The sequence below is a fragment of the Poecilia reticulata genome, linkage group LG17 (assembly GCF_000633615.1).
Source record: "Poecilia reticulata strain Guanapo linkage group LG17, Guppy_female_1.0+MT, whole genome shotgun sequence".
Lineage (NCBI taxonomy): Eukaryota > Metazoa > Chordata > Actinopteri > Cyprinodontiformes > Poeciliidae > Poecilia > Poecilia reticulata.
The window spans coordinates 14,184,627-14,196,415 of NC_024347.1; the positions used below are offsets into that span (position 1 = coordinate 14,184,627).

Here is an 11,789-nt window from a genome sequence, read left to right on the forward strand (position 1 = left end):
TTCCGATTCTAGCAAATATTCACACAAAGAAATATGAGGCATTCTCAATAACATGGCTACTATACTGGTCCAGTTGCAGCATCTTCAATTTTTTGTCAGTGRTGATAAGGACAAAAAAGACATATGTCTCCAAAAAATGAGCAAAATTTGATATCAGCACCATCTAAATCTTTGCTTACATGACATGATATKATTCGTTACAACAGTAAAGCTGAAAAATGTACATGTGACAGGGACAAAAAGTAAGTACACTGTTAAACTTCAGCTAGAAATACTTTCRAAGAAAAGTTAGCACATATGGCWTAAATTATTTTCATGAGGTTTTCCACCAATGAATGTGTAGGGATGTGCAGTGTGCATGCTCCGGTTTGCATGTACTGCAGTCACTGGTGGTGAGTCATACAGTTATGGGAAATATGCATGTCTGGGGCCATCTGGTATCTGAATTATTAAAGGTCTAAAATCTGCAGTTTGGAAATTTCAGCTATGGTTCATTTCTTCACTAAGCCCATCTCTCACTTCCCATCCTAGGGAAGGGCACTTCTATCCAAACATTTCATCGACTGACCTAGAAATAAAGTGTGACACAGAGCAGTGAATGAGGCTTTAGCGCTGTGCTGCTTTTATACAGTAGTATCTAGGAAATACTAGCACTGTACCAAAGCCACTCTGCGCCACATCTGAAGAGATTCACACTGCAATAGCACGTCACCACTATCAAAAAGAAGCTCCACAGAGTGTGTGACCCAAATACAATATTCTCATATTGCTTCCCTGCTTTATATCTGACCTAGAAACATGCATATGCATCAACTGGTCYCACAACTCACATGCAAGGTATTGCTCACAGCGATACACAGTGACCTATGGCTGACCCATAAAAATTCAGAAAGGTTTCCTATCAAAGCTAGTGTTTTTACTTCAATGTTTTTTTACACAAAATGATTKACTTTAACATACTAAAGTGTGCCAATGCTGTTTTACTTGCAACTGTACAGATTTTTTCTTATATATTKATATTCTACTTCCTGTTCCTTTTTGTCTCATTAACCTGCCTTGCATATTTCTTACACAAAATATGTTGTATTGATATAAATGATTAGATAACCTTATTCTGTTTAATACACTTTACCTCAAGGTATACAGATTCTTGTAAAAGTGGTTGTGCCTTTGAAGCTTCCAAAACTTTCTGATGAATCYACACAACRTACCGTATAGTTGTGTAACAGCAGGACTATTTTGTCTGCTTTTTATTAGTTTTCACAAATAAACAGTAAAAATACMCACTTACTCTGGAATCCACTGCAATCAATTGCGTTTAGAAGTCACTAAATTAGAAAATAAAGTTTACCTTGAGTAATTTACATTCAGTATAAATGCTGTTCTGTGACCAAACAGCATTATGAATTATAATATATGACCATATGCACATAATAGAGTGAACTGATCACTGTTAATGCAATATAACTGAAGACAAATTAATGAAATAGAAAAAAAAAAGAAAATTCTGATTTAGTTTATTTGATCAATTTTCTCTCCTTGGTGTTTTAGCAGTACAAGGATGCAATGAGGACTGCAGACGGGTGCCACCTCCAAAACCCAAGAGGAACCCCAACACACAACTTAGCGTTTCCTTTGACGAGTCCTACATTAGGAGTCACGGAAGCAGTGGTGTGTGCCTGTCCAAGCACCTCCACCACACCACATCCCCATGCGAACGCAACCCCTCACCTCCACAGAGTGACGAGAGTCCCACAGACGACTGTGAGGATGAGCCTGTCTACATAGAAATGGGGGGGATTGACATAGGGCCACGAGAACCATTGAAGATTGAGGATGAAGAGCCGGGAGAGTCTGTGTACGAGGAAATGAAGTATCCAGCCCTGGATGATATGGAGTACCGCACTGATCCTGTTGGATGTCGTTCTGCCTGCCCCACCCCGGCACCCTATGACCCTGAGCCTCTCAGTCGCTGCTCCACCCCTCGAAACATCCCCCTCTGTGACATTCCTGCACCTTTTCCTAATTTACTCACTCACCGTCCGCCGTTGCTGGTGTTTCCACCGGCACCAGCCCAGTGCTCRCCAAACTCAGATGAGTCTCCCCTCACMCCTTTAGATGTAACCAAATTGCCAATGCTGGAGAACCAGCCCTATAGCAAGTCCCCGACCTCTTCAAATGAACCTCCTCCTTCTGCTCACATCCGCAGGGAGCTCACTGCTACCCCAACACTTACAGTCTCTGGCCGCTCCTCCGCACCTCCGCTCCCTTGTACACTTTACAAATCCTCCTCATCATCATCCTATCAGCGTAGCCATTCTGCCTGCCCATCACCGGTCAGCATGGGCCGCTGTCTCACCCCTCTGAGCCTAATGCGTACACCTCCATTTGATGCTCCAATGCCTTTTCCCGGGGGTCTCCCTCGGAGTGCATCTGCAACCCCTCACGGCAAAGGTTCCCCACCTCAAGAAGGTGTTGGACGACTCCACGGCTCTATGCAGAATGTGTCAACAAGTCGTTCGCGGACACCCACCAGTCCACTTGATGAACTAACAAACCTGTTCACCACAGGCAGGAACATGCTGAAGAAAAATGCCAGTGGAAGAAAATCTAAAGAGCCTGGAGAGAGTAAGCTATGTCTTGGATATGCTTTTACATCATAGATTATTGTTGTAAAACCAGGAATAGAACAAAAAAAAAACAGTGTWCTAAATTTAGATAGCTTTTAGGTGTGGAAAAGAAAGCAGTTTCACTTACAGCTGAGAGTCAAGGGACATCTTCAATAGGCATAAACCAATCAGTCAGTTGAATAAACTACAATGCAAGACAAAATCAGGGAATATTGATATTCTCTGATTTATAAACAGCAAATACTACTCTCCTCTGTCCTTAAATTAATGCTGTTTTTGGGATAAAATTTAAACCATACCAATTTAAGATGCTGTGTAAAGTGTGCATCTCTTTTTACAGCATGGTGGCAAAAGCTGCAAAATTTTCCTTTGTTTAATCTAGGTCCACAAAGCCAAGTCAGATACAGATCGTATGATTTAATCTGAGGAGATTAGAGACTAAAGCGGACAGCGGGTCTCTCAAACCAACTCATGGCATTAGGCCATCAGGCAGGATTACTTTTAAATATGTAAACATCAGATTTAAATACCGATATTCATGCCACATTCACTCAAGATGCTGCCAAAATCAGTTCATCTGCAGAGGAAAGCAGAGTCTGCTCAAAGACAGGTAGATATTTTTTCACTCTATAAAAGGTATTAAAACTGAGTTAAGTTATAGTTTATGTTAGTCAGCAGTATTATCAGTTTACTGATAATGGTTTATTATCAKTAAACCACTGTGTTGTTCTTGAACATGGTGAAATCTATCATGTTGAAAATTACTATTTTAAGATTTACATGTGCCTATATACATGTCCTTCTCAAAAAAATTGCATATTGCGATAAAGTTCATTATTTTCCATAATGTAATGATAAAAATTAAACTGTCATATATTTTAGATTCATTGCACACCAACTGAAMTATTTCAAGTCTTTTATTGTTTTAATACTGATGATTTTGGCATACAGCTCATGAAAACCCAAAATTCCTGTCTCAAAAATGAGCATATTTTATCCGACCAATAAAAGAAATGTATTTTAATACCAAAAAAGTCAACCTTCAAATAATTATGTTCAGTTATGCACTCAATACTTGGTCAGGAATCCTTTTGCAGCCTTCAATGCGGCGTGGCATGGAAGCAATCAGCCTGTGGCTCTGCTGAGGTGTTATGGAGGCCCAGGATGCTTCGATGGCCTTAAGCTCATCCAGAGTTTTGGGTCTTGCGTCTCTCAACTTTCTCTTCACAATATCCCACAGATTCTCTATGGGGTTCAGGTCAGGAGAGTTGGCAGGCCAACAGTAATACCATGGTCAATAAACCATTTATCAGTGGTTTTGGCACTGTGGTGCCAGGGTTTTGCTGAAAAATGAAATCTTCATCTCCATAAAGCTTTTCAGCAGATGGAGCATGAAGTGCTCCAAAATCTCCTGATAGCTGCTGCATTGACCCTGCCCTTGATAAAACACAGTGGACCAACACCAGCAGCTGACATGGCTCCCCAGACCATCACTGACTGTGGGTACTTGACACTGGACTTCTGGCATTTTGGCATTTCCTTCTCCCCAGTCTTCCTCCAGACTCTTGTCACCTTGATTTCCGAATGACATGCAAAATTTGCTTTCATCCGAAAAAAGTACTTTGGACCACTGAGCAACAGTCTTCTCTGTAGCCCAGGTCAGGCGCTTCTGCCGCTGTTTCTGGTTCAAAAGTGTCTTGACCTGGGGAATACGGCACCTGTAGCCCATTTCCTGCACACGCCTGTGCACGGTGGCTCTGGATGTTTCTACTCCAGACTCAGTCCACTGCTTCCAAAGGTCCCCCAAGGTCTGGAATCGGCCCTTCTCCACCATCTTCCTCAGGGTCCGGTCACCTCTTCTCGTTGTGCAGCGATTTCTACCACACTTTTTCCTTCCCACAGACTTCCCACTGAGGTGCCTTGATACAACACTCTGCGAACAGCCTATTCGTTCAGAAATGTCTTTCTGTGTCTTGTCCTCTTGCTTGAGGGTGTCAATAATGCCCTTCTGGACAGCAGTCAGGTCGGCAGTCTTATCCATGATTGCGGTTTTGCGTAATGAACCAGGCTGGGAGTTTTTAAAAGCCTCAGGAATCTTTTGCAGGTGGTTAGAGTTAATTTGTTGATTCAGATGATGAGGTTCATTGCTCGTTCAGAGAACCTTTTCATGATATGCTAATTTTTTGAGACAGGGATTTTGGGTTTTCATGAGCTGTATGCCAAAACCATCAGTATTAAAACAATAAAAGACCTGAAATATTTCAGTTGGTGTGCAATRAATCTAAAATATGTGACAGTTTAATTTTCTTCGTTACATTATGGAAAATAATGAACTTTATCACAATATACTATTTTTTTGATAAGGACCTGTATATGAACCTCATATTATCTTAAAATAGTAATTTTCAACATGATAGATTTACACTGAGTTTTTTTTTATTTGATACATTTAAGATTACTTGCAGATAAACATAAATGTGAGATGAATCTTCAGAGTTCCATTCTTCCATTGAGTGGTCTATAAAATAGTAATTAAGTAATTAAAGAAAAATCTATGTTTCAAACCTACACGTTTATGGTTTTACTATCCCCCACCCCTTCTCCCATAAATCATAAATTGTGGTGAAATTGTACAGATTCTACACATCCATCCTCAGTCAGTTTTCTTAGCAACTACAACATAGCAACAGAGGAAGGAGGGGAAAAAATCCCCGTTTCTTATTTGCAGATTTCYTTCCCGTGGGTAATGCAGCCAATCACAGCTCAGGGCATGGTGGTGTACAAACGAGTGTTGAGCAGCTGACAGGGGCGGTGATGCCTCACAACTCAAATGTATTTTGTCCAATCAGCACATACCTTTCTCATGGTTAAGCCAATCGGGCTGCTGGTGCAGATGTGMAGCGGGACAGAGTGGAAACAAAGTACATTGGGTTACTTATACTTTTAAATGTAATATAATTGGCTTGACTTAAGGTTTTCTTGTCCGAAATCTAATGCACATTTGCTTTTTTTAGGAGTTTGTTATGTTTATTTAATTACAACATTTACTCAGTTCTTTTTAAGATATTGTTTAAAAAATCATGTCTTTTAATCAAGTGCATAGAAGTCCTTGTATTTTTAATACATAGGAATAGGAAGCAGTGTTGTTTTTTATTATTATTTGTTTCTCTCTTTGATTGCTTTTTGGACATAGTGGTTCTCAAAGTACTGGCCTTTATTTTACCTTTGAATTCTCTAGCAGTAGAGACAATATTCTGACCCATTTACCAATTGGTTAATCTTCCCTTTCATATTATATGCCCTCACAAGCAAACACTCACACATACATCTATACCTTTTAAAATGGCCTGTGTAACCAATGAGAGGATAACAGGCTACAGATACAAATCTAACTTTATTTTCATGGTTAATGGAATCAATGTGTAGTTTATTAGAAAAGCATAGCTAAGATCTATGCTGTATTTGCTCTCAGAAATTGTGAACACTGAAGCAAGTATTGGGTGCCACCTAGTGGTTATTAACGGATATTGCAATACAAACCTATTTTCTCAACTGTTAATTGACAGTACGTTAACAGAGGTTTTAAACTAAGGATTATAACCATAACATGAATATTTTAAATATTGGTAAATATGAAAATAATAAAGTTGTTTCTTTATGCTCTTCTGCAGCTGAGTCTAAGGTCAAGTCTCACAGTGATTCCAAGCGTGAAGGAAAGGAACGCCACAGCAAGGATYCCAAACGTGAGTCCAAAGAGCGCCACAGCAAGGAGTCTTCTCATCGAAGAGAAAGAGACAAAGACAAAGAAAAAGAAAAAGACAAAGATAGGGGCAGCAGCAATACAGAACCTCCAATCCACAGACGGAACAGTCGAGACCGCACCTCCAGCAGTACAGATTTGCCCCTTGTCCGCAGGGATAGCAAGGATCAAGCCTCCAGTGGTCTAGAGCCCATCTCTGGGAGACGGGACTCCAAAGACAAAAGCTGCAGCTCCTCAGACCCCATACCTTTAATAAGAAAAGACTCCAAAGAAAGATGTATTAGCAACGGTGAACTAATTCCAAGGAAAGACGGCAAAGATCGAGGTGGAGGACATGCCACAGAGTCTTCACAGAGACAGGAAAGCAAAGACAGAGACAAACTAATAGATCAGCAACACGAGCCCTTATCAAAACAAGACAGCAAGGAAAGGGCAAGAAATGGTTTGGATTCAAAGCAAGATAGCAGAGACCGAGTAGGTGAGCTTCTGCCTCGTCAAGAAAGTAAAGACAGAACTAGAAATGGACCAGAATTTAGGCACGATTGCAAAGACAATCGTCCTGATTTGTTACTTCAAGAGAGTGTAGACAGAGAAAGAAGTAGCACTGAACATAAATATGAAGGACGAATAGACCAGCCACCTGAAGTGCTGCTGAGACAAGAGACATCACGGAGCAACAAGGTTGATTTTAAGTATGAAGGCAGAGATCGGAATTGCCACAACGGAGGGGATCTTCCACCCCCTCTTTTACCAAGGCAGGAAAGTAAAGACCTGAGTAGGACAGGCCTTGAAGTGAGACGGGACAGCAAAGACAGAAGTCTTAATGGCTCAGAGCAGCAACTTTATGATTTCAAATGCAGCAAGAGTCCTCCTGCAACGGAGTACAAGTGTGATAAAGACCGTGGACACAGGTCAGATGGTACGCCGAGGCGTGRCAACAGAGCTAATCACAATAYGGACCAGTCAAAAGCACAAGAGAGAAATGGCAGCACAATTTCAGGGCAACATTCATCCACTACTACACCCACTCACCATGGGAAATCATCCGGTAGCCCACCTTTGTCTGCAGGAACTGGAAACGGTGAGAGCTTACATCTCAATTCCAAAAAAAATTAATTGTGCTCTGCTTAAATAATATTTCTTGAAGGATACTACACTGAATCTGTTCCATGACATACAGCTTTGCATGTTTTTTTTTTTTCTTTTTTAGATTTGAAAACTCCATCCAAGTATAGTCGCTCCCCTTCAATGCCCAATAACCCTTCCCCACTCGGAACGCCACAAAGGAGAGCTGCAGAGACACATCAAAGTCAGGTATGCACATGTAGGCTATTACTTTTCTTTATTATTCTTTAACTTTGGAAAACAGGCTCTCTGSTTACAGATGAATCCTTGTTTGAACAGTATAGATAGTTTTTATTTTTCACTGCATCATCATAATTTATTTTTAMATTTTTTCAGTCGTCCTATATAGTTCGATATCAAAGCTCTGAAGAACATAATTGATTCTATCACATACAAAATAGATAGCAACACCGCTGCCAAAAGAAAYATTGCAATATGAAGGAGACCAAGGATAAAAAAAAAACTGTCCAAAGTGTTTTTCAATTTTTCATAATTGCTTTGATGCAGTTGTCAAAGCAACTCAGACTCCACATTTTCAAAACAGTTTACACACACGCCTAAATAGCAGCACTCATCACCAAAGTCACAGATTTTGTTTGCAAAAGGCACTAACAAGACCAAGACTTTAAAAWTTTTTTACAAAWGCAAATACTTCCTTCAAAACAGCACAACTGGWAACCAAGTGTATGAACTCTTCCTAACAATCAATAACAAAATAACAACAAAATACAGCACTTGCWCGTCAATGTAGCCCAGAGGGTTGACAGCTGCTCCCTCAAACTACATTATTRCTGTAATTTCTGTAAACGTTTTTGCTTTTGCTAAACTTGAAGTTTTATTCATCGATTAAAGTGGTGTTTTGGGATTTACTTGCTTTTTTTCAGGCATAGCATCATATAAGGTGATGCTGCAGTTGCCTTGTCATTTGAAGTGCTAAAAGTATGAGCTACTCTCTGCTGTGACCACAGTTCATTTAGCCTGCTATAAAAAAAAAACATCTTGGCAGACAACATTGTGGCAGTGAAGCATCTTTAGATCCAGCCCGCCCATGAGAATTTCAACTTTAAATAATCATGGTTATACTTTCTTCTTTTATTTTGCTTGGCTCAGACTCTAACTTCTTACTCCCTGTAGCCTTCGGTACTAAAATGTCAATTAATCAATTTTGTCTCTGGTTCTATTTTTGTCAAAGGCCTGGTGAAGATAGCTGAATGTACACCGTTACCTTTAATGATTTGTTTATTTTGTTATGTTACATTCCCCTGAAGAGCTCTGGCACCATCCAGAGGGAGCATGACCAYACTTTGAAAAGCCTTGGTGTAGCCCATTACATTGCTTTCATCCAAGTTACCTTTCTACATAGGCTGTGTCAAATTGTCCTTTTCGAAAAGAATTGGATTCATACAATTCTGTGTAACTGAATATGAGTTGCGCCCATTTGTAAAATACCATCAGGTGATATTTGCTGCACTTTGTCACTGTGTAAATAAAACCGAGTTGAAATTCATTCTGTCACTCAGATGCTGCAGATGCCATGGATCTGTGGAGACACCACTATGCTAGAGCAGATAGAAAGAAAACGGAACCTCTGTGCGGAGATCCTCTCCAGACAGCATCCACACTTGCAGARATATCTGGAAAGGCCTCCACCTCCTGACAAGAACGAGGACAGGCACCTGGAGCGAAGTCAGTGCAAGCAAGAAAGTGTGTCTGTCCTCGCCGGCTGTGGGAAGAGCAGTGGAACCAAGAAGATCCGACCTCCCCCGTACCCAACACAGACAACTGTATTCTGGGACACAGCCATCTGACATTTAAAAAAAAGAAGAAAAAAAACTTTATCCTCTGTACCACATAACCCCCACATACTCACTTCTTCTCCCTGTTTGGTGGTACTGGGGCTCCCCMTGCGACAATGCTTCAGGGTGATCACAAAGAGCACTAGGGGGGTGATACTTGCTGATGTCAGGACCATAGTGGTTACCACTGCAATATTTCTGCTTGTTCAGGTTGTCACATTTTCTTATCATCACTGGTGATATTTGATATTTTTCTATTTCCTGTGACTGAACTCTTGTATATTGATAAGTAGAGTAGATATCCAATAATGAATAGATATTTTCTAAATAAGATGATGGGGAGCAAAAAGCATCTAAAATTATTAAATTAGATTTCAATGCAATCTAATATTTGTTTCAATGTAAATTTTTTGTTTAGTTTATTTTACATAAAAAAAACATAATTTATCAGTACTTTTACTGTAGTAGCATAATTTTTTTATGACCAACTTTTTCTTTGTGTACGTGTGCAAAAGCACTTAAATGAATGAACCGTTCAATTCTATCTATACTCTTCACATTTTCACTGTTGTACTGTAAGTCAAAGAGTGAAAGTTAACTTGCTTTAGACGCCAGCGGGCTCTCAAAGCCTTTACAACTATGTTCTAGAATGTACAACAGTAGATCCTAGAACAGATTCAATTTCTCTTTTGTGAATCACGGTTACAGACTGTGTGCTCACAAACTCAAAGCCTTTCGTAAGTGGTTGAGTCATGTTGGTTGGGTTGTTGKAACAGACAGAGAAGTGTTATGAAGTAATCTTTAAAAAGAAAAAAACAAAGAAAAGAAAAAAGCTATGAGGTGGAGTTTGATAGGTAGTAAATTAGAACATACCTTTTTTTCTTTTCTTTTTTTAAGTCTCATTACTATGACCAACCAAAGCCTGTTGACATATAATGTCGAATCTGCAGTGCCGGTTTTAAATAAGGGCAATACGGGGAGTTGTCCTGAGTTGTATTAGAAAAGAGGGTGCATGACAACCAGATAAACAAGAATAACGCTAGTTGTGCCATTCTCAAGTTTTCTATTGCTTTTATGCAGTTAAGCAAGAGTCCTCTGCTTGAGGATGAGAATGGGGAGTCACGCTTATCTGCTTTGTGTGAAACTGTCTTCAATTTTTCAAAACCCCAAAATCTCAGATAATGTTCTGTATTTAAACGTGTTGGGTTGCCGCAGCACGATAATTTCGCTTAGGGCACCGTTAATATAAGAAAAGTGGCACAGCATATTGGTGCAGTTGTACTCAAGACGGTTGGGTATTTGTAAAACAGTTCTAGGCAGGAGCCGGTGAGTAATGTCACCCTTGTAATGCCATGCACAATGTGACCACCATAATAGTGTAAATACTTGATACCAACAGCTAGCCGTACAATCAAGACCTAAGCTTTTAGTGAGTTTCCTAATTTTACAGCAGATTATTATAGCCATATGCACTTGAAGAAATCTTTCAATGTTATGCTTATATATTTTTTGGTAAAGGTTAAGAGTGATGACTTGTACCATGTATGTTTTAATTTATTGGCTGGAAAGTAAAGCCTCAGGAGTCTGGCTGTGTTCGACATGCAGTCATCTATATTTGGTTGTCACTGACAATGTTCCCAGTCCAGAATTTGTTGGCAACCACTTTAGAAATATCAGATTGTTTAAGGACCTATCACATTGCAGTCAAAAAGACAAGGCATTGCACAATGGCCTTTAAAACATTTGGGCTTCTTTTTTTTTTGGGAAAAATGAAGAAAGAAAAGAAACAGCACTAATATAAATTTTTCTAATAATCATAATCAGGCTGGTTACCTATATGTCTTTCCCTCCCTGTTTCCACCCTCTACCTCAATCCCTGTTTTATATCTCAATTGGTATTCCTTTTGTACATTAAATATAATGTCAACATTACCAAAAGCACCATTAATTTGACAAATGAGCCAGTCCTGAGTGTATAAGTGCAGCAGCCCTCTCTCCGGTGAGGATTAAAGAAAAACAATACCTTGTGTTGTTACTGTACGTGTGTAAGGGAAAATGTATGTGAGAGAGTGTGTGTGTGGGGGGGGAGGGTTGCGTGTTTGTGAGTGTGTGCCAAGCTACACGAGTTTGCAAGTCGCAATTTCAAAATGATTGTTTTAAAGACATTCACTTTGCTATGTCATGACATTGACGGGTGGAAATGTATTATTAACGCTGTACAATCTTTTTGTGTGTATAAACATGCACTGTGAAAAGGTAGAGAGAGCACCGCACTGTCAGTCCTCTGTCTGTATTGCACTGTGTTCTCGTTTTGCGTTATATAAAAAAAACATGAAAAAGAAAAAAAAAAGTACTGTATTCTGATTGTCACTTGGATTCTGTTGAGAGAAATAAATAAATATTAATTTCAAAGCCATTATGGAAACATTTATTGTTGACACTGCAACATTGGGCTCTTCATGGCCAGGACTGCTAAAG

General features: G+C 39.7%; 1 protein-coding gene across 1 annotated transcript; it reads left to right on the plus strand.

Moving 5' to 3' along the window:
• Nucleotides 1-1,511: 1,511 nt before the first annotated feature.
• On the plus strand, nucleotides 1,512-11,727 carry LOC103479427 (serine/arginine repetitive matrix protein 2-like; the record flags this gene model as incomplete). The annotated part of the gene is made up of 4 exons (XM_017309878.1): nucleotides 1,512-2,628; nucleotides 6,302-7,471; nucleotides 7,601-7,704; nucleotides 9,036-11,727. Coding segments are annotated over 4 exons (2,679 nt in total), but the record flags the coding sequence as incomplete, so codon positions are not given.
• Nucleotides 11,728-11,789: the final 62 nt, after the last annotated feature.